Below are 27,970 nucleotides of genomic sequence, written 5' to 3'. Positions count from 1 at the left end.
TGGAATATAGATTATAACAGACTATAGTCTTAACTATAGATTATAGAAAACTGTAGTCTGGACTGTAATCTGTAGTATAGACTCGACTATAGTCTGGATTATAGTCTTAAATGTATATTATAATAGACTACAGTCTTAACTGTAGGTTATAAAGGATTGTAGTCTGTAAGACTGTTATCTGTAATATAGACACGACTAAAGTTTGGACTTCAAACTGGACTATATTTCTGAATAAATCTTATAATCTGGACTATAGACTATAGTCTGTATTATAGACTATAGTGAGGACTGAAGACTTTATTATAGACTATAGTCTATAATAAATTGTAGACTTTATTATAGACTATAGTCTGGAGTATAGACTATAGTGTAAACTATAGACTATAGTCTGGAGTATAGACTATAGTGTAAACTATAGACTATAGTCTGGACTATAGACTATACTGTGAACTATAGACTGTAGTCTGGACTATGGACAATAATTTGTATTATGGACTATTGTCCGGACTAATGATTATAGTGTGAACTAAAAACTGTTGTCTGGACTGTAGAATATAGTCTGGACTATATACTATAGTATGGACCATAGACTGTAATCTGGACTATAGACTATATCCTAGACTATAGGTTATAGAAGAGACAATATAAAGTATTTTAAAAAAGTTTTCGAAACCTCATAATGATTAAGATTGATAAAAGTGATCAATAAGTCACACGATCACTTTAAGAAAATCACTATTTCGGGTAACAATCGTGTGACTTTTCTTCTTTCCATAAATATAGAATAACATGGAATGTTTATTTGTATTAAAAATAATATACATCGTTAAAATTATTTTGTTTAAAATAAAAATTAATGTGCATAAAAAAATATCCAAAAATAAAAAACAGCAACAAATACAACATAAAACATTTTAATATTAAAAAAAATACCTACGTCATTAAGTTTTAATCACATGACCATCAAATTGAAAAAGAACATAAAAATAATTGTTGCTAACTACAGATTTTTTTTGATTTAAAGAAATTTTTTTTATAACGTTTCAAATTACCTGTAAAAGCAAAAAAACAAATGAAGTATTAAAACGAAATGCCCCTTTTAGTCTGGTTTTTAAAGCGTTGTGTGTTCGTACATGTTGTACATATTTAATCAAGTTTTAATCCTTAAAACCTTCGTCATCAAAGTAGTTCCCCTTTAAAAAAAATTAGAAATATAAATTTCAAAGAAACCCCATTAAATTAGCGTCCATATGAAAACAGAAACCTGAGAACAAAGTCTATATAAAAAATAATATTAAAACTGTCACACGTTTTATTTAACGTCATTTTTGCTATTTTTTTAATATATATTTCTCAAGAAAAAAGTCTGCTTTAAAATTGAATAATTAGTTGTCGTTTGTTTTATTTTAAATGTTTTATAATTCTTATTAATAAAACGAAAACTCTTATTATTAAAAATGTAAAACTATTTAATAAAAAATGTCATCGAATATTTACAATTTCATTACAATTTAATTTCAATTACTAGCTCTATTAGCTGATCGATAATTCGAAGATCGTTTACGTGCTATTTTTAACATTTACCCACATTTTTAGTTTTTTGCTTCATTTGATTTCTTTTCTAAGGAAAAAAATTCCAATAAATAATAGTAAAAAATTAAATTTATATGATACTATGAGAATACCTTAATAAATAGTCAAAATAAATAAATTTTGTTAGTAATATTCCATTAATAAATCACACACACGAAGTGCTATTGCTTGTATCAAAAAAAAAAAAAAAAAAAAAAACATTTGACTTTGTTATTATGACAAAAAATTTGTCTAAACAAAAAGTTTGTTAACCCATATTTTCGATTACTCACTCACTTGATCGACGTCTTGTTTTTTTCTTCGCCTATTTCAATTTCACAACAAAAAAACAAAATTTTGTTATTGTATAAACTTTTTTGATATTTTTTGAATGATATTTTTTTATAACTAGAATGTCATTACTTACAATATAATTCAATTAAGAAAAATATTTGCCCAACATTATTAAATTATCTGAATTTGATTAAAGCTTTTAACTTTTAATTTCCTAGAAATGCCCGAGGATAGGATTTAATTTAATTTCATATTCCCTTCAACTCGTGTTTCGAAGAATCGGCAACAAGTGTACTTTGTTTAAAATACCTTGATCCACAAAATTTACTATAGACAGACTCATCTACACTCTACAATGTAAACTTTAGGATAATTGAATCTATAGTCAAGACCATAGTGTGATCTACAGTCTTAAGTATCAATTGATCTATACTATAGACTAATCTACATTCTAGACAATAGTTAAGATTATAGAGTCATATTTAGTTAAACGTATGGAGTGATCTATAGTCAAGACTTTAGACTGATCTATAGACAATATATAATAAAAACTATAGAGTTATCTATAGTCAAGACCATTGAGTGATCTTTAGTAAAAACTAAAGAGTAATTTATATTCAAGGTTATAAACTAACTAAACTTATATACAGACAATGGACTGATCTATAATTAAGAGTATAGAGTAATCTATAGTAAGACTTAAAAGTGATCTATAAACAAGAATGTAGATTAGTAAGTAAGAGTATTGAGTAATCTATAGTAAGACTATAAATATCAATAAAAAATACTGTAGAGCGATCTACATTCAAGTCCATTGGTAATCAACTGATCTATAATTAAGGGTATAGATATATCTGATCTGTATATTGGGTGATCTATATTTAAGATTTTTGGGTGACTATATAATGATCTACAGTCGATACTATTTAGTGATCTATAGTCAAAAGACTATAAAGTGATCTATAGTGAAGACTATAGACAGATCTATTGTGAGGACTATAGACTGATCTAGAGTGAAGACTATAGACTGATCTATAGTGAAGACTATAGACTGATCTATAGTGAAAACTATAGACTGATCTATAATGAAGACTATAGACTGATCTATAGTGAAGACTATAGACTGATGTATAATGAAGACTATAGACTGAACTATACTGAAGGATATAAACTGATCTATAGTGAAGACTATAGACTGATCTATAGTGAAGACTATAGACTGATCTATAGTGAAGACTATAGACTGGTCTATAGTGAAGACTATAGACAGATCTTTTGTGAGGACTATAGACTGATCTATAATGAAGACTATAGACTGATCTATAATGAAGGATAAAAACTGATCTATAGTGAAGACTATAGACTGATCTATAGTGAAGACTATAAAGTGATCTATAGTGAAGACTATAAGTTGATCTATAGACAAGACAAGAGAGTGATTTGTAGTCAAGATTGTAAAGTTATCTATGGTATAGATAATAGAACGATCTATGAATAAGAGTGTAATCTATAGTCAAGTGTGAAGACTATTGACGCATACATAGTCAAGACCTATAAATTGATCTTGATCAATACAATCGACTAATGGTCAATATATAGACAGATCTATAGTCAAGACTATAATTAAAATGATTATATACTGATATATAGATAATACAATGCACTAATATATAACAAGTCAAAATAACAAACTGATCAGTTTCAGTCTTAACTATAATTTCATAATGATCGGTTCATTAAGCTTCCATATAAACCTTAACGATGAAATTCAAAATCTGGAACATTTAGAAATACATAAACTCAAAACGATGTAAAATACAAAATTTACATTGTAACTTTCAACATTCAAAAGTAATTTACAATTTTTAATTCTATGTATTTTTATTACTTCCTGCTTCTTTGCAGCAAAAATTTAACAAAAAGTACAGAAAACAAAATTGACCTTTGTCACTGAATAACAAAATTTACCATTTTAACAAAATTCAAAGAATATCAAGTGGATTCCAACAAATTGATAAATAAAAAGCTACAAACTAAAAGGTTAAAAAAGCAAAAAAATTAATTTAAATAAGCGCCACTAATTGTTTAAACAATATGCAAACAGAAAAAACTACAAATGAGTCATTTTTTAGAAAACCCTTTCAGACAAAATAATAATACGAAAGCACGTTATCAAAATTGTTAATAACAACTTCGCACGTTTGCTTGTGTACAAGTGATCAGTTTTTTTTTTTTGGGGGGGAAAACGATTTTGGAATTTTAAATGTACTTAAACGTACCAAATTAACAACAACTAGTATCTACCAAAAGAGGTGTTTTAATGAGCCAAATTATCACAGGCAATAATCACAAAGTGTAAGAAATAATAAACATTAACGCCTTCTTGATTAATGAGTAAAAATAGAGTACTAAACGTTGTAAATGTTGTAAATTAAAGAGTGGGCAAAGATTAGCTTACAAATACAGAGACACACCTCCTCATCATTAAGTTTTTTGTTTGTTTGTTTGTTCGCTTGTTGTAAGAATTCTTCTGTAACAGCTGAATTGAAAATATATTTTAGAGCAATTTTATTTTTACACTCTTGATAGATTATGTTGATGTTCTGATCTGTTGCTCAGCTCTCTGGCTTATAATGTTTATTTACATTTCCATGATTTTAATAACAGCGCCGGTTACATATTTTTTTATTTACTCTTTGCTGTTTGTTTTTGCCATTGTGTTATACGGTTTAATTGGATTAAATTGCAAAAAAAATATATATAGCAACAACAGCAACAAAAAAAAGCATTGTAAACCCGATTGTTTACGCTTGCAATTCATTTTATTACATTTTGAGTTTCAAACTGTTGTCTGTGTTCGCATGTATGTATGTACGTATTTTCAGACGTATGAATATGAAAAGAAGAGAGAACAAAGGTGAATTTTGGCCTACGTGACTGGGTTGATTTCAGTGATGTCTGAGCTTTACTTGGTGTGAAATTAATATCGGTCGATCGTTTCGGTTCGTCTTGTCGTTCGCTTGATTCGTTAGTTTGTTCGTTTATTTTTGTTTGTTTGTTGGTTCTGCTTAAATGTTTATTGTTGTATGTGGGGTGTTGGAAATAAAATTTTATGTTGCTATATTTTTTTTTGGTCTAAAATATCGTGTAAAACAGAATTTTTAATAAATGTTTTCTTTTTTGAAGAAATATTGTGATAAAATCTTTGATAATTTGTGTGCTTAGTAACTCCAAGTACCCGTCTATAGAGAGATCTATAGTTTAGACTAAAGTATAGTCAAGGCTGTAGACAGCTCAAAACTACAGAACGATCTACACTACAGAATATAGAATGATCTATTATCGAGACTACAAAATGATTTGTAGTCAAGAATATATCACTGTCTAGTTATAGTCAAGACTATTGACCGATAGTCATGACTGTAGACGACACAATAGAATGATATATAGTTAATACCATAGTTTGATCTATAGTCGAAACTATAAACTGATCTATAGTCAAGACTATAAACTGATCTAAAATCAAGACTATGGAATGATCATAGTCCATACTATAGACTGATCTATAGTTCAGAATATAGATTGATATATAGTCCAGCCTTAAGACTAATCTATAATCCAGACATTCGATCTATAGTCGAGGCCAAATATTGATCTTCTATAGGAAAGACCAATGTTTTATCGGTTGATCTCTAACTGATCAGACTGATTCGTCATCAACAGTATTGTCTCATATAGACTGAATATAGTCTAGACTATGGACTGATTATATTCAATACTATAGACTGCTTATAGTCCATACTATAGACTGATATTTAGACTTATACTTCAAACTATAGTCAGAATTGATTGATCTATAGTCCAGAGCATACTCTCATCTATATTCCAAACATTACATCTATACTCCAGGCTAAATACTGATCTCTAGTCCAGAATATTGACTGATCTACATACTAAATTATAATCAAGATTTTAGAGTAATCAAGTATATAAATACGTAATGCTATTAATTAAGGTATTAAGCTCATTTTTGAAAAAAGGTAAAAACCCTACATAAGTAATGATGAAACTATTCATACTTTGGACAATCTGATGTGAGTACAAAACAAAAACGATCGTATCAAGCTTTTATTGATATTAATTTATGTTATTATTTGGACACTTGTAAATTATTATAATTTTAAACATTGTTTTGCGCATTTTTTTCATTTTTTCGCACTCTCTTTAAAGCGTATAGCAAATATGTAGTATTTCACTATAAGCTTAATGGATGGATACTTGTTTAATAAACGACAATATTTGGGACAAATTAAGAAAATTATTTTGTGAAATCAAAAGCATCATCAATCATGTTATTTTATAAAAATAGCTCTTTAACATTGAGTTTACTATAATTTAGGATTTATTTTGCTTATTTTCATAAAATAATTCTATTTTATTCTCGCATAAACAAATCATTTTCGACACGACTGCCAAAGAATTCCCTTGAATTTGTTTTAGTTTATTTTTGCAGTAGATTTTCAATTATAATTATAATGTTTATTATGATCAAATTATTCAGTTGCTTCAACAGTAGCAGTAGTTGTTTTGTAGATTATTTTGAATTGTAAATTTTATTACTTTCATTTTGATTATCTTAAAGAGACAAAACAAAAAAATTCCATTCCCATTAAGGCAATCTAAGTATTAAATTAAATTGCATTTTGTTTTCTTTTATTTTTGAGAGATTTATAGTTTAATTTGTTCTTAATGTGATTTATGCTCAAAAATTTGTCAAAATTAGGTCAAGTTTTAGTTTTATTAATAATAACTTTTGTTTAAATTCGTGCAAAAATATTCATTTTAAAGGTCAAGTTAAAGTAAAAAGATGAGAAGAACCTTGATGTGTGTTAAGAATAGATTTTTTTGAATTTTAGGTTTTTTAGTAAACCTTGATCAAGAAAATTCATCTATAGTTAAGATGATATACTGACCTATAACTAAACAAAATAATATTATCCAAACAAATTGATCTATAGTTCCATTATAGACTAATCTATAATCCAGACTAAAAACTTATCTATAGTCCAGAACATAAAATAATCTATAGTCCAGACAATAGAGTAATGTATAGTCCAGATTATAGACTAATCAATTGTCCCGACCATAGGCTTAACTAAAGTCAAGATTATATATTCCAGACTACAGAATAATCTATAGTTCAGATTATAGACTAATCTATAGTTCATAATATAGACTAATCTGTAGTCCATACTATAAACTAATCAGACTTTAGACTAAACCAGACTATAGACTAATCTATAGTTCAGACTATAGACTAATCTATAGTTCAGACTATAGACTATTTTATAGTTCAGACTATAGACTAATCTATAGTCCAGACTATAGACTAATCAGACTTTGGACTAATCTATAGTCCAGACTATAGACTCATCTATAGTCCAGACTATAGACTAATCTTTAGTCCAGACTATAGACTAATCTATAGTCCAGACTATAGACTAATCTATAGTGCAGACTATAGACTATTTTATAGTTCAGACTATAGACTAATCTATAGTCCAGACTATAGACTAATCTATAGTCCAGACTAAAGACTAATCTATAGTCAAGACTATAGACTAATCTATAGTCCAGACTAAAGACTAATCTATAGTCAAGACTATAGACTAATCTATAGTCCAGACTATAGACTAATCTATTGTCCAGACTATAGACTAAGCTATAGTCCAGACTATAGACTAATCTATATTCTAGACTATAGACTAATCTATAGTCCAGACTATAGACTAATCTATCCAGACTATAGACTAATCTATAGTCCAGACTATAGACTAATCTATAGTCCAGACTATAGACTAATCTATAGTCCAGACTATAGACTAATCTATAGTCCAGACTATAGACTAATCTATAGTCCAGACTATAGACTAATCTATAGTCCAGACTATAGACTAATCTATAGTCCAGACTATAGACTAATCTATAGTCCAGACTATAGACTAATCTATAGTCCAGACTATAGACTAATCTATAGTCTAGACTATAGACTAATCTATAGTCTAGACTATAGACTAATCTATAGTCTAGACTATAGACTAATCTATAGTCTAGACTATAGACTAATCTATAGTCTAGACTATAGACTAATCTATTGTCTAGAATATAGACTAATCTATAGTCTAGACTATAGACTAATCTATAGTCTAGACTATAGACTAATCTGTAGTCTAGACTATAGACTAATATATAGTCCAGGCTATAGACTAATCTATAGTCCAGGCTATAGACTAATCTATAGTCCAGACTATAGACTAACCTATAGTCCAGACTAGACTAATCTTTAGTCCAGATTATAGACTAATCTATAGTGCAGAGTATAGACTAATCTATAGCCCAGACTATAGACTAATCTATAGTCCAGACTATGGACTAATCTATAGTCTAGACTATAGACTCATCTATAGTCTAGACTATAGACTAATCTATAGTCTAGACTATAGACTAATCTATTGTCTAGAATATAGACTAATCTATAGTCTAGACTATAGACTAATCTATAGTCTAGACTATAGACTAATATATAGTCCAGGCTATAGACTAATCTATAGTCCAGGCTATAGACTAATCTATAGTCCAGACTATAGACTAACCTATAGTCCAGACTAGACTAATCTTTAGTCCAGATTATAGACTAATCTATAGTGCAGAGTATAGACTAATCTATAGCCCAGACTATAGACTAATCTATAGTCCAGACTATGGACTAATCTATAGTCTAGACTATAGACTCATCTATAGTCTAGACTATAGACTCATCTATAGTCTAGACTATAGACAAATCTATAGTCTAGACTATAGACAAATCTATAGTCTAGACTATAGACTAATCTATAGTCTAGACTATAGACTAATCTATAGTCTAGACTATAGACTAATCTATAGTCTAGACTATAGACTAATCTATAGTCTAGACTATAGACTAATCTATAGTCTAGACTATAGACTAATCTATAGTCTAGACTATAGACTAATCTATAGTCTAGTCTATAGACTAATCTATAGTCTAGACTATAGACTAATCTATAGTCTAGACTATAGACTAATCTATAGTCTAGACATAGACTAATCTATAGTCTAGACTATAGACTAATCTATAGTCCAGACTATAGACTAATATGTAGTCCAGACTATAGACTAATATGTAGTCCATACATAGACTAATCTATAGTCCAGGCTATAGACTAATCTATTGTCCAGACTATAGACTAAGCTATTGTCCAGACTATAGACTAATCTATTGACTTATCTATAGTCCAATACATAGACTAATCTATAGTCCAATACATAGACTTTTCTTTTGTACCGACTCTTGGCTTATTTATTGTCCAGACTATTGATTGATCTACAGTCCACACGTTATAGCCAATGTATAATTAAATGTCTAAAATTAAAAATCCTTCCTTAAAGGGTTAAAAATATATTAATAAACAAATTCAATAACAGGATTTCTTAATTTTTATTAATATTTAGTACAGACAATTAAAAATACAGGTTTTAGGATTTTCACAAAATTTTTTAACAATAAATAAATTTAAGCACATTAATATTTAAATTTACGTGCCAATAAAAGAGAAGGTTAAAAATGACCCCTTATGTATGTATGTAGGTGCCATCAATAACAAAAAAAAAAAAAAACAACATGTCTTCCGACTGCGTGTGTGTATGTATGTATGTATGTATGTATGTATGTATGTATGTATGTATGTATGTATGTATGTATGTATGTATGTATGTATGTATCTCCTTTAACTTCATAAGCAAATTGTTTGACATAAAAATTAATTGTTAAACACAAAACATTTAGTTAAACATTCTTTTGCGGCATTCAAAGTGTTCAATGAACCTTTTGCGAAAGTCGAATATTTTATCTTAAAAAAAAAGAAAATTTTCAAATATAAAGCTAAATAAATATTATTCAAATGTACTTTGATATTGTTTTTGTTTTTCAAACAAACTATTGCACAAAAATATTGTAAAATTGCACTAGAAAAATTTTATCTCTTAGTCATAATTCTTTTTTTTTACTACTTTAAATTAAAATAGCAAATAAAAATCTGATTAAAAACTACAACTAATTATTATATTTCTTTTTTTATTGCAGGTTTATGAGGCTTTATTCAAACCATTGCACGTAACACGACATCAATTTAAAAAAGTTTTGAACTGCATGAAACTGATACGTGCCCTCAAATATCAGGAGGTGTATGCACAAGAAAAAGTTACCAAAGTCGATAGTCTATCGTTGGTATTATCGGGAAAGTAAGTAGTGTGGCAGTTAGTAATTTATTGTTAAATCTTGTGACTTCGCTTTTTTAAGCTGATCTAATCTATTAAAAAGGGAATTATTTGCCAATTGACTTTAAAATAGAGTGTTTTACATACTATTTAAAATACGTGTGTTTTATACACACCTTAACTATATTTTAGACTATAGCCCAGTCAGTAGTTAAGTCTATAGTCTAAAGTATATAATGTTGACAATAGCACAGTGTATAGTAAAGTATTAAGTACAGTCAATAATCTTGACTGTAGTTCAGTCTATAGATGAGACTAAAGTCCATAGTTGAGTTAGTTTCTAGTACTGACTTTATTTCTGCCTATAATAGATTATATTCCAGAGTCAAGTCCAACCTATGATCTAGAATAAAGTTCAGTATGACCAGCATATATTTGTTTGTAGTCCAGTACATTGTTTAGACACAAATCTATTGATTTAATTCGGACAAAAGCTTATTCATACAAGAATTTTCTATAATACAGTTTGAGAAGTTATACATTGTTCAGTCTTTAGTTTAGACGAGTATAGTCTATATTTTAGACTATAGTCCATTCTATAGTCTTGACTATAGTACAGTATATAGTCGATAGTATAAAATATAGTTCAGTCTACAGTTTAGACTATAGTCCTGCATTCAGTTTGGACTATAGTCCAGTCTTTGGATTAAACTAAAGTCCTGTCTATTGTTTCGAATAGGATGCAGTCTATTTCTTGGATGATGGTCCAGAGTATCGTCTATATTTTAGAATATAATCCTTTTTGCAATCCAGACTATAGTGCAATCTACTGTTTACAGTTTATTTAATAGTTTAGACTATATACCAGTCTATAGTTTAGACGACGGAGAGTATAGTCTATATTATGTAGGCTATAGTCCCTTATGGAATCTAGAACATGGTCTAATCTATAGATTAGAATGCAGATTAGCCTATAGTTTAGACTTTAATCCAGTCTAAACTTTAGACTATAGTCCAGTCCATAGACTTAGTTAATCTCTAGTGTAGACTAATACACAATGTGAACTGTAGTATAAAGTCTACACTTCTATATTTAAGAATAGTTTGGACATAATCTACATTAGGATCTAGACTTTATCTTAATTTATAGTATATTCTATAGTCTGAGCTTAAGTTAAGTCTATAATCTTTACTATAGTTCAATCTATAGCCTGGTCTATAATCTAGACTTAAAACCTTTTAAAATTTTTGTTTTAACATCAATTTATAAATGTGTTAAATTTCTTTTAATTAAAGGTTAGTGGTATCACAAAATCAACGAGCATTACATATAGTATTTCCACATCAGTTCCTAGATTCCCCAGAATGGTTTGGTGTTTCAACGGACGATTATTTTCAGGTAATACTAAAATCCTTAGGCAAAATATTTGCTAGTTTTTAATGGCTATATATAGTCTGTGTAAAACCTGTAAAACTGATTTCTTTTAACAGCCAGGAATTTAATTTTTTTTAATTTACATATTATTTTAGGTCTCAATTATGGCCATGGAAGAATCGAGAGTTCTGATATGGCATCGGGATAAATTAAAATTATCCATAATGTCGGAACCGTTTTTACAAACAGTTTTTGATCACATACTGGGACGTGATGTGGTCAAAAAATTAATGCAAGTAACACAGGTAAGAAGGGTTTTATGTTAAATTTTTTTTATTTAAAAAAAGTATTAAAAGGAAACGTATTTAATTATTTCTTACTTCAGGAGAAGGTACATATACATATTTAAAAGTATTTGGACATGTCCTTCTGTATGTCTGTGTATATGATCATAACAATCTTCAATAGTATTAAAATAATCGTAAATTCGGTTTATAAATAACGGAACAAGAACACTCAACTTAGAGCGGGTTTTAGAGTTGACAATCAAATGACAATTATTAATTGGACTAGTTAATCTAAAAAGAAATTGATTCTGATATTAATCCCCTTTGATGGTTTTAAGTACAAGATTAATCTTCGCAGTGTTGCCATACAAAACAACAGAAAACGTCCGTGTTATCAAAACATTGCAAGTTTTATAAAAAAAAGAAAAAGACAATTGTAAATGTAAAAAAAAAATAATGAAAACTTAAATTTAAAACAAAGAAATATATTGTAAAGTCCCTCTAATTTATACTAATCGATAAATCAATAATATCAATGTTTATTTTTATAAAAATCGTATTAATTTTTTGGCATCAGCTGTTTACACTTTTGCATTTCATGCTGAAATTTAAACTAGCAAACAAAATTAACAAAATGAGGGCGGGTTTCTTACTACTCAGTTAAACTAGGCTTAACTTGATGTTAGATTAAACTCCTAACAAATTTAGCCGGTCTTTAACCGTTGATTGTGTTTTTCAGTTTTAGATTTAAGCTCAGTTAACTTTGTTAGTATTGCCAACTTTTCACTCAAAAACATATACAATGGACAGCTGTTTTTTGCAAACAATACTTTTGTAAAATGGAAGATTTTGGAAAAATGTTAAATAAACATTTAAAACAATAATAAATAAAACAAAACAATTCAGAAAATTGCAATTTACTGAAAATATTAGGTTTTTATTCTTCCGAAATCATTGTTTTATTGTTTTTGTCAATTGTGTTTTCTCTCTTATAACTTGAGTTTAAATGACCAATTATACTCGGTTAAACTATGATAATATGTAACTTTACTGATAACTGAAAAACACGAAACATATATTAAACAAAGAATGTAGATTATCTTTATCTGTAAAACCCGCCCTGAGAATTCAAAAACAACTTTGAAGGATTAATTTTAATATAATCTCTAATCCTTCACCTAAAGATTGGCTCTTAGTTATTTTATAATAATTTCAAAATCTTTCTTAAATCTTTAAGAAGATATCAGACTTGGAAAATGCAGTTTTTTATATAGTATTAACTTTTTCCAAAAATAGTGCACTTTTTTTAGGAATAAAAGTATCAAATAACTTCACGATTTGTTTGTGAGCTAAGCTATCGTTGTATTCCATAGTTTATAGATTCGTCTATGGTTTAGTCCATGATAATGTCTTTTTATTAGTTTATGGACTGGTCAATTAACTTGCTTATGACTTGTTTACTGTTGTGTTTCTGGACTAGTTTATGAACTATTCTAATTTATCAATTTATAACTAATTAATTAACTAGTCTAGTGCTGTAATATGAAAAAGGACTTAATACTCTAATCTTTCGATATCTTAAATATTAACAAATGATAAAAGTTGTTATTGTAACAGTTCGACTGTGGTCGATAGTTCTTTCCTGGGAGAAAAAACTTTCGATTGATACTGCTGTCGCTGGATTGGCCAAGTATGACTCTGGTCGTTCTGGAGCGTATATCCAATTGTTGTGGAAACATAGTTTTATGTTTGTTATTGTCGCTTCAATGTATACGTTTAATGAAAATTTAAACTTTATTTTAAAGACAATTTGAATTAAATTTCTTTTTAATTTGATATCTTTACAGGTTAGCGAGTCAATTGCCAGTAATGGATTTTTACCATCCGGTAGTTATGATGATGCAGAAGATAAACCGATGCTCATTATGAAAAAAAGTGTGGAAGGACACAGTTTAACAGCTTTAATAAATCGACAATTGCAAGGTACAAATTATTTTCATATCAAAACTATTTCAAAACAACAACAACAAAAATTATCACGTTATTTTAATTATTGTACATGTATAGCATACTTTTTGGGTTTTTTATTCATATAATTTATCTTCTACACATACACACAAAAGCATTTAAGTTTTTTTTTATTTAAATAAAACAAAAACATCATTGGCTTTTTTTCTTCTTATTGTTATTATTATTATTGTAACTCTAGTGCTTGTTGTCGAAATGTTGTTATATTTTTTTTGTTTTGTTTTCAATTTTAAATACTTGTCTTAAAAAAAAAACTAACAATTACTATTACATTTCAAAATGCCTTCATTTCTAAACTAACAAAAACTATTTCAAATTAATATCAAATTCAAAGAAAATAATAAACTTTTTTTTTGTATGTTGTTGCATGGCAAAGTTAAAAGTTTGTTTTAGAGAAAAAGAAACTTAATTTTGTTTTTTATAATTAACTTTATGTTTTGTTGAAAGTTTTAATTTTTTTTATATTTTATGTTTATTTGTGTTTATTTTATGTTTTTTTTATTTTTATTTTAAAATATACTATTTGTGTTTATAATTCTATTTTAGAAGAGCATGTGCCTCTTTTGGGCCGTACATACACTACTAAAACTTTTCAGTTGTACAAGCCTAACACAGGCCTCGGCCTAAGCAACGACGATGAATCCTGCTCAGCAGCTGAATATACTACCACCTCAGACATACCACCGTGCCTGATTATAAAAGAATAATTTCTTTATGTTTTACTTTCCTTTTTTAAAAATTTTAAGTTTAAAAACACATACAATACTACTAATAACTACCACCCAGCTATAGGAAAAAAGTCAAATTTTGTATAGAAAAACAAAAAAAAAAACTACTTTATAAATAGAACAAAAGGAAATAGGTTAATAAGCTATTTTATTAACTAAATTAACAAAATAATTTATAACTAGAATATAAAATGAGTTAGAATTAATTGTAAATCGATAAAAATGAAAATATTAAAAAAAAGAAAACAAACTAAACCAAATATTAATGTTTAACATTATTATAAAAACAAAAAACTACTAACATTATGCAATTTAAGTGTATTCTCACAGCTTAAGGAAATATTGAATTTATAAATATGTATTTTTAATTAGGATTTATAAAAAAACATTACTAAACTGTATTTGCCTCAAAAAAGACAGTTAATAAAATGAAGTTTTTTTTTTAAACTTTTTACATATAATAAACTAATTTACACTGTTTAATGGTGATTATCTTTTGTAAAAAGCAAATTGTATTTCAAACTGAATTATAATTCCAACTGATATATAATTTGTAAGATTTTTAAATTCCATTAAAGCTTTTTACGTTCAATATATTGCTATTGAAATTTGGAAATAATTCTGTAACATTTTTTCTAACAAGTAATCAAAATAGATTTGCAAAAAATAATTTTACAGCCTATTTATCGATATCTTAAGAATAGCTACTAAGCGAACGAAAAGTAATCAATCAAATTCTAGTAGAAAACCCCACCAAACAACTTATACCTTCATATAGGAAGTTGGAACATCCGAACATAATTTCACCAGAAAAAAGTAGTCTTCACCAGAAATAAGTTTTAGAGTTTTAATGTAGTATATATTAGAGTTTAAATTATCTATACCAGGTTATATCGTGAGAATTTTGTGGTCTCCACCAGTTAAAACCATAACTTAGAAAAAATTATAGAAAGTAGTGCATTAAATTAGTACGGTGGTGAGAAGTAATTCTGTCGAAAGCCCAGCAATAAGCACAAGCTTGAACGTCCTTAAGAAATAAAAACGATGACGCGAGAGTTGTTCCCCAACTCAGACCTGAATTACGACTGTCAGTAATTTTGTAAACTCTGAACAGGTGTTCCATACAAAATCAACTATTGTGAATGAATTGTTCACAACAAGTTCACGATAGCAATTTTCCCATCCAGTGAAAAGAAAATTTCAAGGGAACGAACTTTTCACTTCTATAGGCGATAGGAGTGTAATAAATTCAAATAAATTTTCAAAAAAAAAAAAAAAATGCAGTTAGAAAAGAATAATGTACCAGAAAGCCCCCTTTTATAGCTTTTTATTTAATTAGGAGGATCTGTGTTTACTTCAGTTGAAATGACGAAAAGTACCAAAAACCTTTTAAGGCAGGTTTTTCTAATAAAGATAATCTACATTCCTTGTTTAAACATAGTTTAATCTATGTTTTGTGTTTTTCAGTAATTGATTACGTTACATTAAACCTAAGTTATAAATGAGAAAACACAGACAACACAAACAATAAAATAATCAATTTTGAAGAAGAAAAACTTAATTTTTTAAGTAAATATTAATTTTTTATTTGTTTTATCAATATTATTATAGTTTTATATGTTAATTTAATATTTTTACAAAATTTTTCATTTTACAAAAGTAATATTCTCAAAAAAAAAAAAAAAAACTGTTCATTATTTATGTTTTTGACTGAAAAGCTGGCAATACTAACAAAGTTAACTGAATTTAGGTCCGTAACAGAAAAACACAATCATCGGTTAAAGTCCGCCTAAATTTGTACTGTATTTAATCTAACAGCAAGTTAAGCCTAGTTTAACTGAGTAGTAAGAAACCCGCCCTAAAAGTTTCAAAAAGTACCAGTTAAAGAATAAAGAACATTAAAAAAATAAATTTTTTTCTAGAAAAAGTAACAGAAAAAGTGCAGATTTTCATACACTCACAACTCTGAGGGCTAATCTTTAGGTGAAGGATTAGGAATTAAATTAAAATTAATCCTCAAAAGTTGTTTTAGAATACTCAATTAGTTAATTTTGTTTGATAGTTTAAGCGGCCAATGAAGGTGGTTTAAACTTCAACAAAAAATGCAACAAACAGCTGATGCAAAAAAATACAATTACAATTGTCTTCTTCTTGTTTATAAAACATGCATTGTTTTGATAACAAACAGTGACGTTTTCTATTGTTTTGTATGGCAATACTGCGAAGTTTAATCTTGTATTCAAAAACATCAAAGGGGATTAACAGCAGAATCAATTTATTTTTACATTAACTAATTTTTAATGATTATTAATTGGCAATTGATTGTCAAATCAAAAACCCGTTCTGAATGTTTAACTTTATGTTTATAGTTTCAATATTAAAGAAAGCTCAAAAACATTCCTTTTTTCGATCAAAATTTCTTTTTGGCATTTGGTTCTTTTATGTTGTAAAATGTTAAATTTATATGTTTTTATGTTGTTTATCTTCGTATGAAATTTATTTTGTGCTTGCTTAAATATTTATTTTAAAATTTTTTTACATGTTTTTATTAAAAACTTTTTACTGCTTTACACAATTTTCTTTTGCCCTTTTTATAATGTTTTGCTTTTTTATTTAAGCAATTTTCTTTAAAATTTCTTCTAAAGCCTTTCACACAATTATAAATTTCTATCGTCATGTCACCTTACTCTTCATCAAGTGGGAATGATATTGCTTCTGGTGAAAAATGACAAACAGTGTTGGTATTGAGATTTGTCTATATTAAACCAATTTTTCGATAAAATCTTTGCAATTTTCTTAAGTGAAACTTGCATGTGTGCCTTCACTGGGTTCCGCTGGTTGGATTCTAGTCTGTTAAAACGAAGGTTATTTGTTCGATTGCTACCATTTACAATGTTAAAGCAATGTACAACAGGCCTGATAGAGAATTAGGTTTATATCTTCGGGTCCTTTCAAACAAACTAAATACACAGACAAATTCACTATCTTTTTGATGGTGGATATAAACAAATAATTTAACGAAATTCAAAGAAGTATTAGTTTCTTTAGACTTTGTTAAATTATTTTCATATTCACCAGTAATTTTCAAAATCGAAATCATATGAAATAACTATACAATTGAATCCATTTCGTTTGGAATGTGTGACAAGTCTTAAAATCTTATAACAACTTACAACAACTATTTTAGATAATTTTTACTTTTTTTTATAAAATTTTATTTAATAAGCTTTTTTAATTCTTGTTTTTTAATAAAATTTTCTATTTTTTCACTATTTTGCAATTTTTATAATTTTACATCTTTTATAACTCCGAAGCAATTTTTCATTATCCTAGATTTTGCTAAATAACCGAATTTGTAATGTCCTAAAGTATGCTTTATTATTATCTTTAAACTAATTCCGCAATATGGTGTTTCCTATTATATTAAAGCCAACAGGGTGCACTGTATAAAATCTACAGCCTAAATGTATGCTGTATTTAGTTAAAAATAAAATACAAAAGTTAATTGCTGGAAATTCTGCCCGCCTGGTATTTTACCAAAATTTTAACAATTTGCATATTCGGACAAATTTAACTTAACGTGACCAACTAACTAAAATGGAAAACGATAAAAACACAAGTTTGAAACAAATTAAATAAAGTTATAGCAAAAAAACTGAATAAAAAGAATGACCAGTTTTAGCAAATTTAAATTTCATTTATTTTACATAATTATCTTAATAATAAAATACTAAATTAAGTAGCAAAATAATAAAATTAAAAAGTTTTATTAACTTATTTATATAACAAATAAGCATTTTAAAAGTTTCCTAATAAAATCTAACTATAGTTTTGTACAAATATTTCTTGATCACTAGAGTAATATTATATCAATTTTTGCCGCTAAAATTATGTTTATTCGATATTAAAAGAATTCTTAATTTAAAGAATAATTTCGCTTGTTATCGAATAACGTACTTTTGCCGACTGGCTATTTTAGATCAGATCGATATTACCTTTTTTTTAGCAATATTTTTAATGAAAACTTTAAACATATCGTTTTAATAAAAACGCTTGCTTTTATATAAACACTTCCTTGAAATCAAATCTTTTAAGCTTCATAATGTGTTCCTTGGAGTTCTAGATTTTTTCAATAAAAAAACAGCGCCCTTTACAGCCCAGAAAACAGTGATTATTTCCCAATCTGTAAATAAAGTAAATGTATAAAAAGAACAAGTTATAAGGAACAATTGTTATTGATTCAATTAGAAATTTCCAACTAAAAAAATATCTATATATATACAAAAGACTAGATTATAGAATAGACTAGAATATATACTAGCTTAACTAGACTAGATTACAGATTAGACTCTTCTTTAAACTATATTATAGACCAGGCTATAGGCTAACTATAGACTAGACACAGACTAGACTATAGACTAGACACAGACTAGACTATAGACTAGACTATAGGCTATACTATAGGCTAGACTATAGGCTAGACTACAGACTAAACTATAGACTGGACTTCAGACACTGATGACTATAGACAATACTAGAATAGACTTAAATTAAAAGTCTTATAAATAAATTAGTCTTAAGTTTATACTATAAACTAGACTATTGACTAGAATATAGACTCGACTGTAGACTAAACCATAGACTAGACTATAAAGTAGAATATAGACTAGAATATAGATTAGACTATAGACTAGACTATAGATTAGACTATATACTAGACTATAGACTAGACTATAGACTAGACTATAGACTAAACTATAGACTAGACTATAGACTAGACTATAGACTAAACTATAGACTAGACTATAGATTAGACTATAGACTAGACTATAGACTAGACTATAGACTGGACTATTGACTAGACTACAGACTAGACTATAGACTAGACTATAGACTAGACTATAGACTAGACTATAGACTAGACTATAGACTAGACTATAGACTAGACTATAGACTAGACTATAGACTAGACTATAGACTAGACTATAGACTAGACTATAGACTAGACAATAGACTATAGACAAGACTAGACTATACTAGACTATAAACAAGACTAGACTATAGACTAGTCTATAAACTAGACTATAGACTAGACTATAGAATAGACTATAGTTTAGTCTATAGTCTAAACTGGACTATAGTCTAGTCTATAGTCTAGTCTATAGTGTGACTAGATTATTGACTACGTAACAAACTATAAGATAAAAAATATTGTGGGTTGGTTGTTTGACTACTTTAGGAATCCAATGTTTATAACCGTTCCCACGAAAATTCGATCTCCCCTCCGGAACGACCCGATTCTCAATTTGCCAAAGATTGTCAACTCAGCAACAGCTGTATCAACCGGAAGTTTTTTCACCAGGGAAGAACATCCAGTTACAACCAACCTAAGACTTTTGCAGTACTCATATTCAAGCATATGATTTTATGTTCAAGTAAACTTTGATAAATTCAATTGTAAACTAGTCTAAAGTCCAAGTTCCCCTTAACTCTAAACAATAGTATTGCAGTTGTTCAGTGAGTTCTAGTAGTGAGGTCAAGTCAAGTTCAAATTCGTTCTGCTAGTAAACGCTTTACAAATTATATTGGAACAAATTTTTCTAACAAACTTACTATTTACTAAATGAATACGTAAATGAATTTTAATGAAACATTTTAAGTCTAAAGATATGCAAATTTATATTTAAAAAGAACAAACGCATAATATAGTTATAAATTTAGAATTATGAAAAATTTACAAAAATTTGTCTGGCGGCTTTGTATGTACATATATTTGACGTCAAAAGGTCTTGTGAGAGTATTGGAACGTAAAATATGAAATACGTAAAAGTTTTTAAAAATACAACTTTTTTTGCATACAAATCTTGTAGAAAATATGTTACACAATTATTTCCAAAAATTAAAAATTTTCAAAGACAACAAAAAAATTCCGATTCTTGCTTTAGCATTAATTTACCCACTAGAACACACTATACACATACATACTACAAATAATGAAAGGTTATAAAACATATAATTAAGATAAATTTTAATTAAGTTATGCTAACCTTTCATTAAGTTATTGTTATATTTATAATCTAATTTAAAAAAATAAAAATTATAAAAAATTTGGAAAAAAAAATAAAATTAAAGAAAAATCTTCTATAATTACGTATTATTTCAATTGAATTTTGTTTGTTGTAACAACAAGTTGTGGCCGATTTATTAAAACAATTGCTTAAAACCTTAAAATACCCCCCACTACCTTTTACTACTTTTTTTCCCACAAATTCTTAAAAAAAAGTACAAGAATTTGTTTGTTTTGTTTTTCAAAACATACACTCACTCACAAATAAATTAATTATTACAATTTTGTGTTATTATTGCTAATTCATTAAAGAACAAATTTCAATCAATTTAATTTTGGTTTTTTTTTTCTTTTGTTCGTTTTTGTTTTTTCAAATACTTTTTATTTGTGAAATTTTAATTTTGATTTTCTTTTTTTTTTGTTTTCAACAACTACAAAAACAATGACAACTATAACAACAACAATAATAAATAGCTCTACCACGGATATCGAAATATTATGAAAGTGGTAAGTATTTGAAAAACAATTAATTTATAATTAACTAATTGATTAAAAACTAAAAATTTATTTTCAGTTTCGAAGTTTTTTTTATTTTTTTGATTAAATATTGTTCAAAATTATAAAAAAATGTGTTTGTAAATACAAACAATTACAATTTCGTTTACTACTGTATATGTGTTTGTGTTGTAATGTTTTTTTTATAAATTAAATGTCCAATTCGTTTTAGTATTAGGTTAATCCTTGTTTGGTTTTTCTTTTAAACTAAAATGTTTTAGATATTTTTTGTTATGATTGTATAAATTGCATGATTGAGATATTTTTGTTTCTATTTTTCTTTTGGATTTAGAAAAATGATAAAAAACAACAAGTAATGATTAAAATTTAAGACAAATATTAAGGTGACTCATTTTAAATATTTAAAAGTTATGTAACGATTCCTTCCCACTTGCTGGTATTATTACAATAAAAATGTCAACGTTTTTAAACAGTTCATTTGAGCTTGGAAGCAAATGTCCCGTTTAAAAGATATGTTGGTTGTAGTTATCCAAAAACTTTTAAAGTTTGCAAATGATTAAGTTTTCCTTACAATTTTCTTAAAGTTTTCTTTCGTTTGCTTAACAATTAATCAATTTTTTCGATGAGTTGCCTTAATATTGATTTATATAAAAAAACACTTTATTTTAATTAAATTAAAAACAACAAAAACAAAATATTTCTCTTTTTACAGTAGGAGATCCAAATTCATGGCGTTTGGGACGCATAGACGAGACTGATACCGAGACGGCTGTATGAGTACGTAAGAAAATCTTGCTATTATATAGTGCTCGTCGTCGACCCTGTAAGCTTAGACTATGAAAAATAATTTTTGAGTATTATTAGCAATTAAGATACAAATTTTATTCAAAGAATAATAATTGTAATGTTTATTGTATGTGAGAAACAAATTTTATGGACATGGAGTGTATTTCGATTTTATTTTGAGGTTATGTTAATTGTGCTTTTGTATTTTTTAGAGGAAATTTTGTTAAAAGTTAAAAAATTGTTCAAAAAGTTCCCCAAACTCTTTGTTAAGTTATTGTTTTTGTTATTTGGCTCTATGTCCACATGGTTCAATGCAACAACTTTAAAAATAAGAAAGGATTAAATAGGTTAAGTTTCGTGTCGGAATTCGACAGATGTTTTTAGATTAATCACGGAACAAATTAAGCCGGACTTTAACCAATGATTGTGTTTTATTTATTTAAGATCAGTTAACTTTTTTAGAATTTTAATGGACTGTTATTGGGGAAAAACTTTCTATTAATACAGTGGTTTTTTGAGATGACAGAATGATGAAAACTAAAGCAACATTCTTAGATTTTTTGACCCTTTTTTTAAAAAAAAATTGAATAGTTTGATTGAAATCGTTTTTAGATTAACCGTTTCTTTACTAAAAACAACCAATTCTTCTTTAAACAAATCTGTATTCTCTATATCCAAAATTTGTTTCTCGTTAAAAAAAAAAACATTTATATTTAGCGAAATTGTTATATATACAAAATTATTATTATTATTATGATTATTTTTTTTTTCATATATTTACCATATAAGACAGAACATAACAAAAGAAAATTTAATTTAAAACAAATTAAACAAAAAACTTTAGTAAGTATATAAATGTGACAAAAAAACAAAATAATAGATAAATCGCAAATTGTTAAAACTTAAAAAATACAAAACAATTAATTATAAATAATAACAAACAAAAAAAAAAATAGTTTAATTTTAGTAAAACTTGAAGAGAAGTAATTTAAAACAAACTTAAAATAAACTTATATGGGGTTTAATAAAAGTTGCATTTTAAAGCCCATAATTGGTTTTATTTTTTTTAAGGCAATTATTCCTTAAGCAACAATCTAAACCAATAACAACAATTGGTGTGTACCTTTATTTTTGTTATATTTTTTTAATGTAATTTATGTAATAAATAATAATAAAACTAAATAAATTTCAAAAATAAAAAAAAAGAAAACCAAATACCAAAAAAAAAAAGGAATATAATAATAAAGAACTTAACAAAAATGAATAAAATATTTCAAATATTGTATGCGAATAAAAAAAATTCAAAATAAAAAATAAATGTTGTATTATTTACTAAGGAAGGGTTTCTTACTACTCAGTTAAACTAGGCTTAACTTGCTGTTAAACTAGGAACAAATTTAGGTGGACTTTAACCAATAATTGTGTTTTTCAGTTTTGGATTTAAGTTCAGTTAACTTTGTTAGTATTGTCAACTTTTCTCTCAAAAACATAAACAATGAACAGCTGTTTTTTTTTTTGCAAATAATACATTTGTAAAATGAAAAATTTTGGAAAAATGCTAAATAAACATTTAAAAAATAAAACAAAACAAATCAGAAAATTACAATTTACTTAAAATATGAAGTTTTTGTTCTTCCGAAATCATTGTTTTATTGTTTTTGTTCATTGTGTTTTCTCAGGGTTCTATAAATCGACTTTCGAATAATCGAACAATCGGTTTTTTGTCGAAAAAAGTCGAAGTCGACTATTTTGTTCCCAAAAAGTCGATAACTCGACTATCGTCTGTAAAAAAAGTCGAAAAGTCTACTTTGTTAATAAAAGTCGTAAAAAGTCTGAAAGTCGAAAAAAATCGAAGAAAGTCGAAAAGTCGTAAAAAGTCGAAAACTCGAAAATTGTAGAAACAAGTCAAAAATAGTAAAATATTTTAAAAAAGGGGAAAAAAGTCAAAAATTCGAAAAAAAAATAGTCGGAAAAAAGTCGAAAATAGTCAAAAAATCGAAATGTCGGAAAAAGTCGAAAAGTCGACTATTAATTAAATGAAAAAATTCGAAAAGCCGAAAAAACGACTTTTCATAAAATGCAAAAAGTCGAAAGGTCGACTTTTAACTAAATGAAAAAAGTTGAAAAGTTGACTTTTCGTTTCAACTATAGAACCCTACTTATAACTTGAATTTAATTGGCCAATTACACTCAGTTAAACTAAGATAATAAGTAACTTTACTGATAACTGAAAAACCCGAAACATATATTAAACCAGGTTTAATCAAAGAATGAAGATTATCAGAAAAACTCGCACTAAGTAAACAGTAAAGTTTACTGAAAATCACAAAACATATATTAAACTAGGTTTAAACAAAGAATATAGATTATCATTATCTAAAATCCCGCCCTAAGAAATCTTAAAAAAATGCAAAATGCATTTTTTATTTATAATCTAAAAACATAAAACTGCTTCTAAATTTTTTAAACCAGGTCTAAATTTAAAAATAATCCTATTTTGAGATCACACAAATTGCCCTTAAAAGTAGATTTTTGGTACAAAATTTAATTAACTGAAAAAAGATTATTTTGATTGAAAATTGAAACAGGTGTAATTTGATATAATTTTCTAAAGATATTGACGAAAACATAAAAGTGCTTCTGAATTATTTTTAAAGAATAATTTTTATAATGATACATTCAAATATACATATAAAGCCTTTAGAATTGCGGTAAATTCTATATTAAATTATTTTTTCCTAAATCAGTTAGTCATTATTATTTTCTTGGTGTTATAAATATTTACACAAACCCATAATTCATATTCATCTATAATGATTAATGGTTATTAATAATATTTACTTTATTAATAACTAAATTCCATTTAATACCATAGCTTAAAAATATTCAATTATCTTACCTAAATTATTAAAAAGTCAAAATCACGATAATGTATTTATACGAATACGTTTTGTAACCGAACTCAATTGAAATTGATAGTCATTTTCGAACATATCCAAATAATCTTCATCACTACTTTCTTGACGGCGTTTTTCACCCAAAGGGCTAGTCATTCTAGTGCTGGCTACAGGACATAAAGTAACACTGGGAAAATCTATATCCATTGAGTTGGAGATGCTGTCAATAGTTTCCATCTGCATAGTACGTTGCATCTTCTCGCCAACACAATCGTGATTTGTATCTGCAACAATAGAATTATGTTTACATTTTTTACTTCTTTCTGGTCGCCGGGAAAGAGGCATTACAAACGTTTTGTACACCCTTAAAAGTTCATCATGGGTTAATTCATTCATATTTTCTATTGGCAAATGACGCTGTAAAATTATTTGTTAAACAATTAGGTTTTTTTGTTGTATAGCTTTTATAAAATTACTTACTTGATTAAGTATTCTTAATATATCATCACGGCTTAATAATTCTGGTAGTGCGAACTCCATTTCTTCTGTGTAACAATAAATTTATTTTTACGGACGCTATAAGTTTTGTTTACAATTTTACAAATAAATGTGAGAAATCATAAGGTTGCCACATCTAATAAATGTAATTTCCATAAAAATATGAATCGCCCTGTTTAATGTTAGTAATCGTAATCGATTAAAAATGATTTTAGCAGTGATCAAAATTAAACAAAAATTTAAATTTTTTTAAGTTTTACCTTGTTATATTAGTTAACTTGCTACTTTCTAACTTTATTTACTTTTACGGCTATAATCGATTTTGTTTTAAATTTTTATGTTAAAATTTTATGCTTTACCAGAAACCCTATTTAAACATGTGGTACTTTAACGATGTCAATACATATAAACGTATGATAGTTATCGATAGTGCCATCGCTGACTTCCACCTCTACTATTAACGCATATTTTTTGCATTTACTAAATTTATTATTAGTTCTTTTTTATATTACTGCCCTCACAATGTTCAAAAAGTAGGTTTTGCAATTCAATAACACAAATTAAAAGGAAAAAACTATTTGCTTTTTATATACAATTACATTTTAGATTCGAAGAAAAAGAAAGTGTTTCATCCATACAGCAATTGAAGTCGTCGGTGCAAAAAGGAATTAGAGCAAAGTTGCTAGAAACCTATCCTTTGTTAGAGTCACACATTGATGTTATTCTACCCAAAAAGGACACATACCGCATAGCTAAATGGTAAGAGTTTCGTGAGGAAGAAATTGTTATGTTTTCTTTATTATTTGTCGTTTTATACATTTTAGTCATGACCACATTGAATTGCTATTGAATGGTGCCGGCGAACAGGTATTTTTCCGTCATCGTGATGGCCAATGGATGCCAACACTGAAGTTGTTGCACAAATTTCCCTTCTTCGTTAATATGCAGCAGGTGGATAAGGGTGCCATACGTTTCGTTTTAAGTGGTGCTAATATTATGTGTCCCGGCTTAACCTCGCCCGGAGCCATGATGACACCGGCCGAAAAGAATACCATTGTTGCCATTATGGCTGAGGGTAAAGAGCATGCTTTAGCTATTGGCATAACAACATTGTCTACAGAAGAAATGTGAGTAAATTTTATAGTTCAATATGAATTATAAAATTCCTTGTACTCTATTAATTTATTTAAATTATTTTTACAGTGCTAAAGTCAACAAAGGTATTGGTGTGGAAAATTGTCATTATTTGAATGATGGTTTGTGGAAAATGAAACCTATTAAGTAAATTCATCTAGTCCTACTGTAGCAAACAAGCTTTTTATTAAGAATATTAATTGCATTTTATATGTACAAGTAAATTAATAAAGAAACAAATATTATAATGTCACATTCAGATTATGTATAAACTGCAACTTATTCTAACTTTTTCTTTGGTCTTGTTAATTAAGGTGAGTTACGAAAATTGATATTTACATTCTCCCCTATTCTCTACTTTAATACGTATCGAAATTTTCTCCGTTTGAAATCACTAAAATAAGATCTCACAAAAACATAGTTACGATATTAATGTTGAATGCTTCTTCTTATTCTTACGATTCCAATTTTTGAAGGAATACTCATTTTCAATAGTTGCGTAACTGAATGCGGAAACGTAATCGAAATGCGGAAGAGAAGTGCCTATCTATTAAAAAAGTGTTTAAAAAACAACTCTGTAACTCGAATCGGAAATGTTCGAAATGTCATGATTAATCTATAATGAAGTCTATAGGCTAGTCTATTTCCTAGCCTATAGTCTTATATATAGTTTATTCTGTAGTCTAGTCTATAGTTAAGTCTGTTTTCTAGTCTATTTTCTTGTATATGCTGGTCAGGCAGGTATATACAAGATTGATTAATTCTAGCAAATTTTGATTTTGCAAACTGGTTTAGAACACAGTTACAAATTTGTATCCTTATTGACAAGGATAAATTTTATATACATGTGTACATATGCGAAAGAAAGAGGAATAAAATTCGCATTGAAATGTTAAAAGTATGTACATATATCAGAAGATAGTTCCAATTAAATTTGAAATGTTTTTATATACAATGCATCTGTACTTTTGGTTTTAAATTCATTAAAAAAAATCAAAAGGAAAATGTCATTAAAATTTTACTATTTTTGAACTAAGAATATATTCATTTCTAAATACACATGTAATTATACCCTACACCACTATAGTGGGGAGGGTATTATACGTTTGTGCTGATGTTTGTAACATACAAAAATATTGGTCCAATACCCACCTTAAAGTATACCGATCGATTCAGAATAATTTTTTTGAGTCGATTAAGACATGTCCGTCCGTCCGTCCGTCTGTCCGGCTGTCCATGTAAACCTTGTGCGCAAGGTACAGGCCGCAATTTTCAAGATAATTTGATGAAATTTGGACCAAGCATGTTTTTTGGCACAAGGACGAAGCCTATTGAAAATGGTTGAAATCGGTCCATTATTTCACCTAGCCCCCATACAACCGTACCTCCCGATTTGAACTTTTTATGCTATAATTACGTCAAATATTCTGCTATCTCTCTAAAAATTGGCACAAATAAGTTTTATATAAGTATAAATGATACTGCAGATT

The 27,970-nt window shown here is 27.4% G+C and overlaps 3 protein-coding genes across 8 annotated transcripts in view; 2 read left to right on the top strand and 1 right to left on the bottom strand.

Annotated features, from left to right (window-relative positions):
• Positions 1-22,743, top strand: part of LOC111682992 (blood vessel epicardial substance) — a 46,558-nt gene extending 23,815 nt beyond the window's left edge. For 3 of the 5 annotated variants that reach the window (XM_046947597.1, XM_023444997.2, XM_046947596.1), the window contains exons 3-7: positions 10,031-10,188; positions 11,461-11,563; positions 11,695-11,844; positions 13,674-13,809; positions 14,401-16,143. In XM_046947597.1, the coding sequence (XP_046803553.1) occupies positions 10,031-10,188; positions 11,461-11,563; positions 11,695-11,844; positions 13,674-13,809; positions 14,401-14,561 (708 nt within the window). In that variant the 3' untranslated portion in view covers positions 14,562-16,143. Of the gene's footprint in view, positions 1-10,030; positions 10,189-11,460; positions 11,564-11,694; positions 11,845-13,673; positions 13,810-14,400; positions 16,144-21,123; positions 21,157-21,877 lie in introns of those variants that run through there. The other 2 variants (XM_046947598.1, XM_023444998.2) reach the window with 2 other exon arrangements.
• On the bottom strand, positions 18,265-25,465 carry LOC111682994. Of its 2 annotated transcripts, none has more exons than XM_023445000.2 (3): positions 25,329-25,465; positions 24,851-25,265; positions 18,265-18,765 (listed from the first exon to the last, which is right to left on the bottom strand). In XM_023445000.2, exons 1-2 carry the CDS (start codon positions 25,386-25,388, stop codon positions 24,873-24,875), a joined length of 453 nt encoding a protein of 150 aa, XP_023300768.2. In that variant the 5' UTR covers positions 25,389-25,465; the 3' UTR covers positions 18,265-18,765; positions 24,851-24,872. The 2 variants fall into 2 exon arrangements, with proteins under 2 accessions (XP_023300768.2, XP_046803557.1); XM_046947601.1 differs by lacking the exon at positions 18,265-18,765 and adding an exon at positions 21,284-21,999.
• A 278-nt stretch (positions 25,466-25,743) lies between these two features.
• LOC111682990 (malignant T-cell-amplified sequence 1 homolog) lies at positions 25,744-26,758 on the top strand. The gene is made up of 4 exons (XM_023444994.2): positions 25,744-25,879; positions 25,953-26,105; positions 26,171-26,473; positions 26,550-26,758. The coding sequence occupies exons 1-4, from the start codon at positions 25,869-25,871 to the stop codon at positions 26,629-26,631; spliced, it is 549 nt and encodes a 182-aa protein (XP_023300762.1). The 5' UTR covers positions 25,744-25,868; the 3' UTR covers positions 26,632-26,758.
• The last annotated feature ends 1,212 nt before the right edge of the window (positions 26,759-27,970 follow it).

Source organism: Lucilia cuprina, chromosome 3 (genome assembly GCF_022045245.1).
Source record: "Lucilia cuprina isolate Lc7/37 chromosome 3, ASM2204524v1, whole genome shotgun sequence".
Classification (NCBI taxonomy): domain Eukaryota; kingdom Metazoa; phylum Arthropoda; class Insecta; order Diptera; family Calliphoridae; genus Lucilia; species Lucilia cuprina.
This window is presented reverse-complemented; position numbering and strand designations above follow the sequence as displayed.

Coding starts and splice junctions, on each gene's coding strand:
- LOC111682990 (XM_023444994.2), top strand. Junction 26,106..26,170: donor ACATACCGCATAGCTAAATG/GTAAGAGTTTCG, acceptor TATACATTTTAG/TCATGACCACATTGAATTGC. Junction 26,474..26,549: donor ACATTGTCTACAGAAGAAAT/GTGAGTAAATTT, acceptor TTATTTTTACAG/TGCTAAAGTCAACAAAGGTA.
- LOC111682994 (XM_023445000.2), bottom strand. CDS start 25,388: ATGGAGTTCGCACTACCAGAATTATTAAGCCGTGATGATATATTAAGA. Junction 25,266..25,328: donor TATTAAGAATACTTAATCAA/GTAAGTAATTTT, acceptor ATAATTTTACAG/CGTCATTTGCCAATAGAAAA.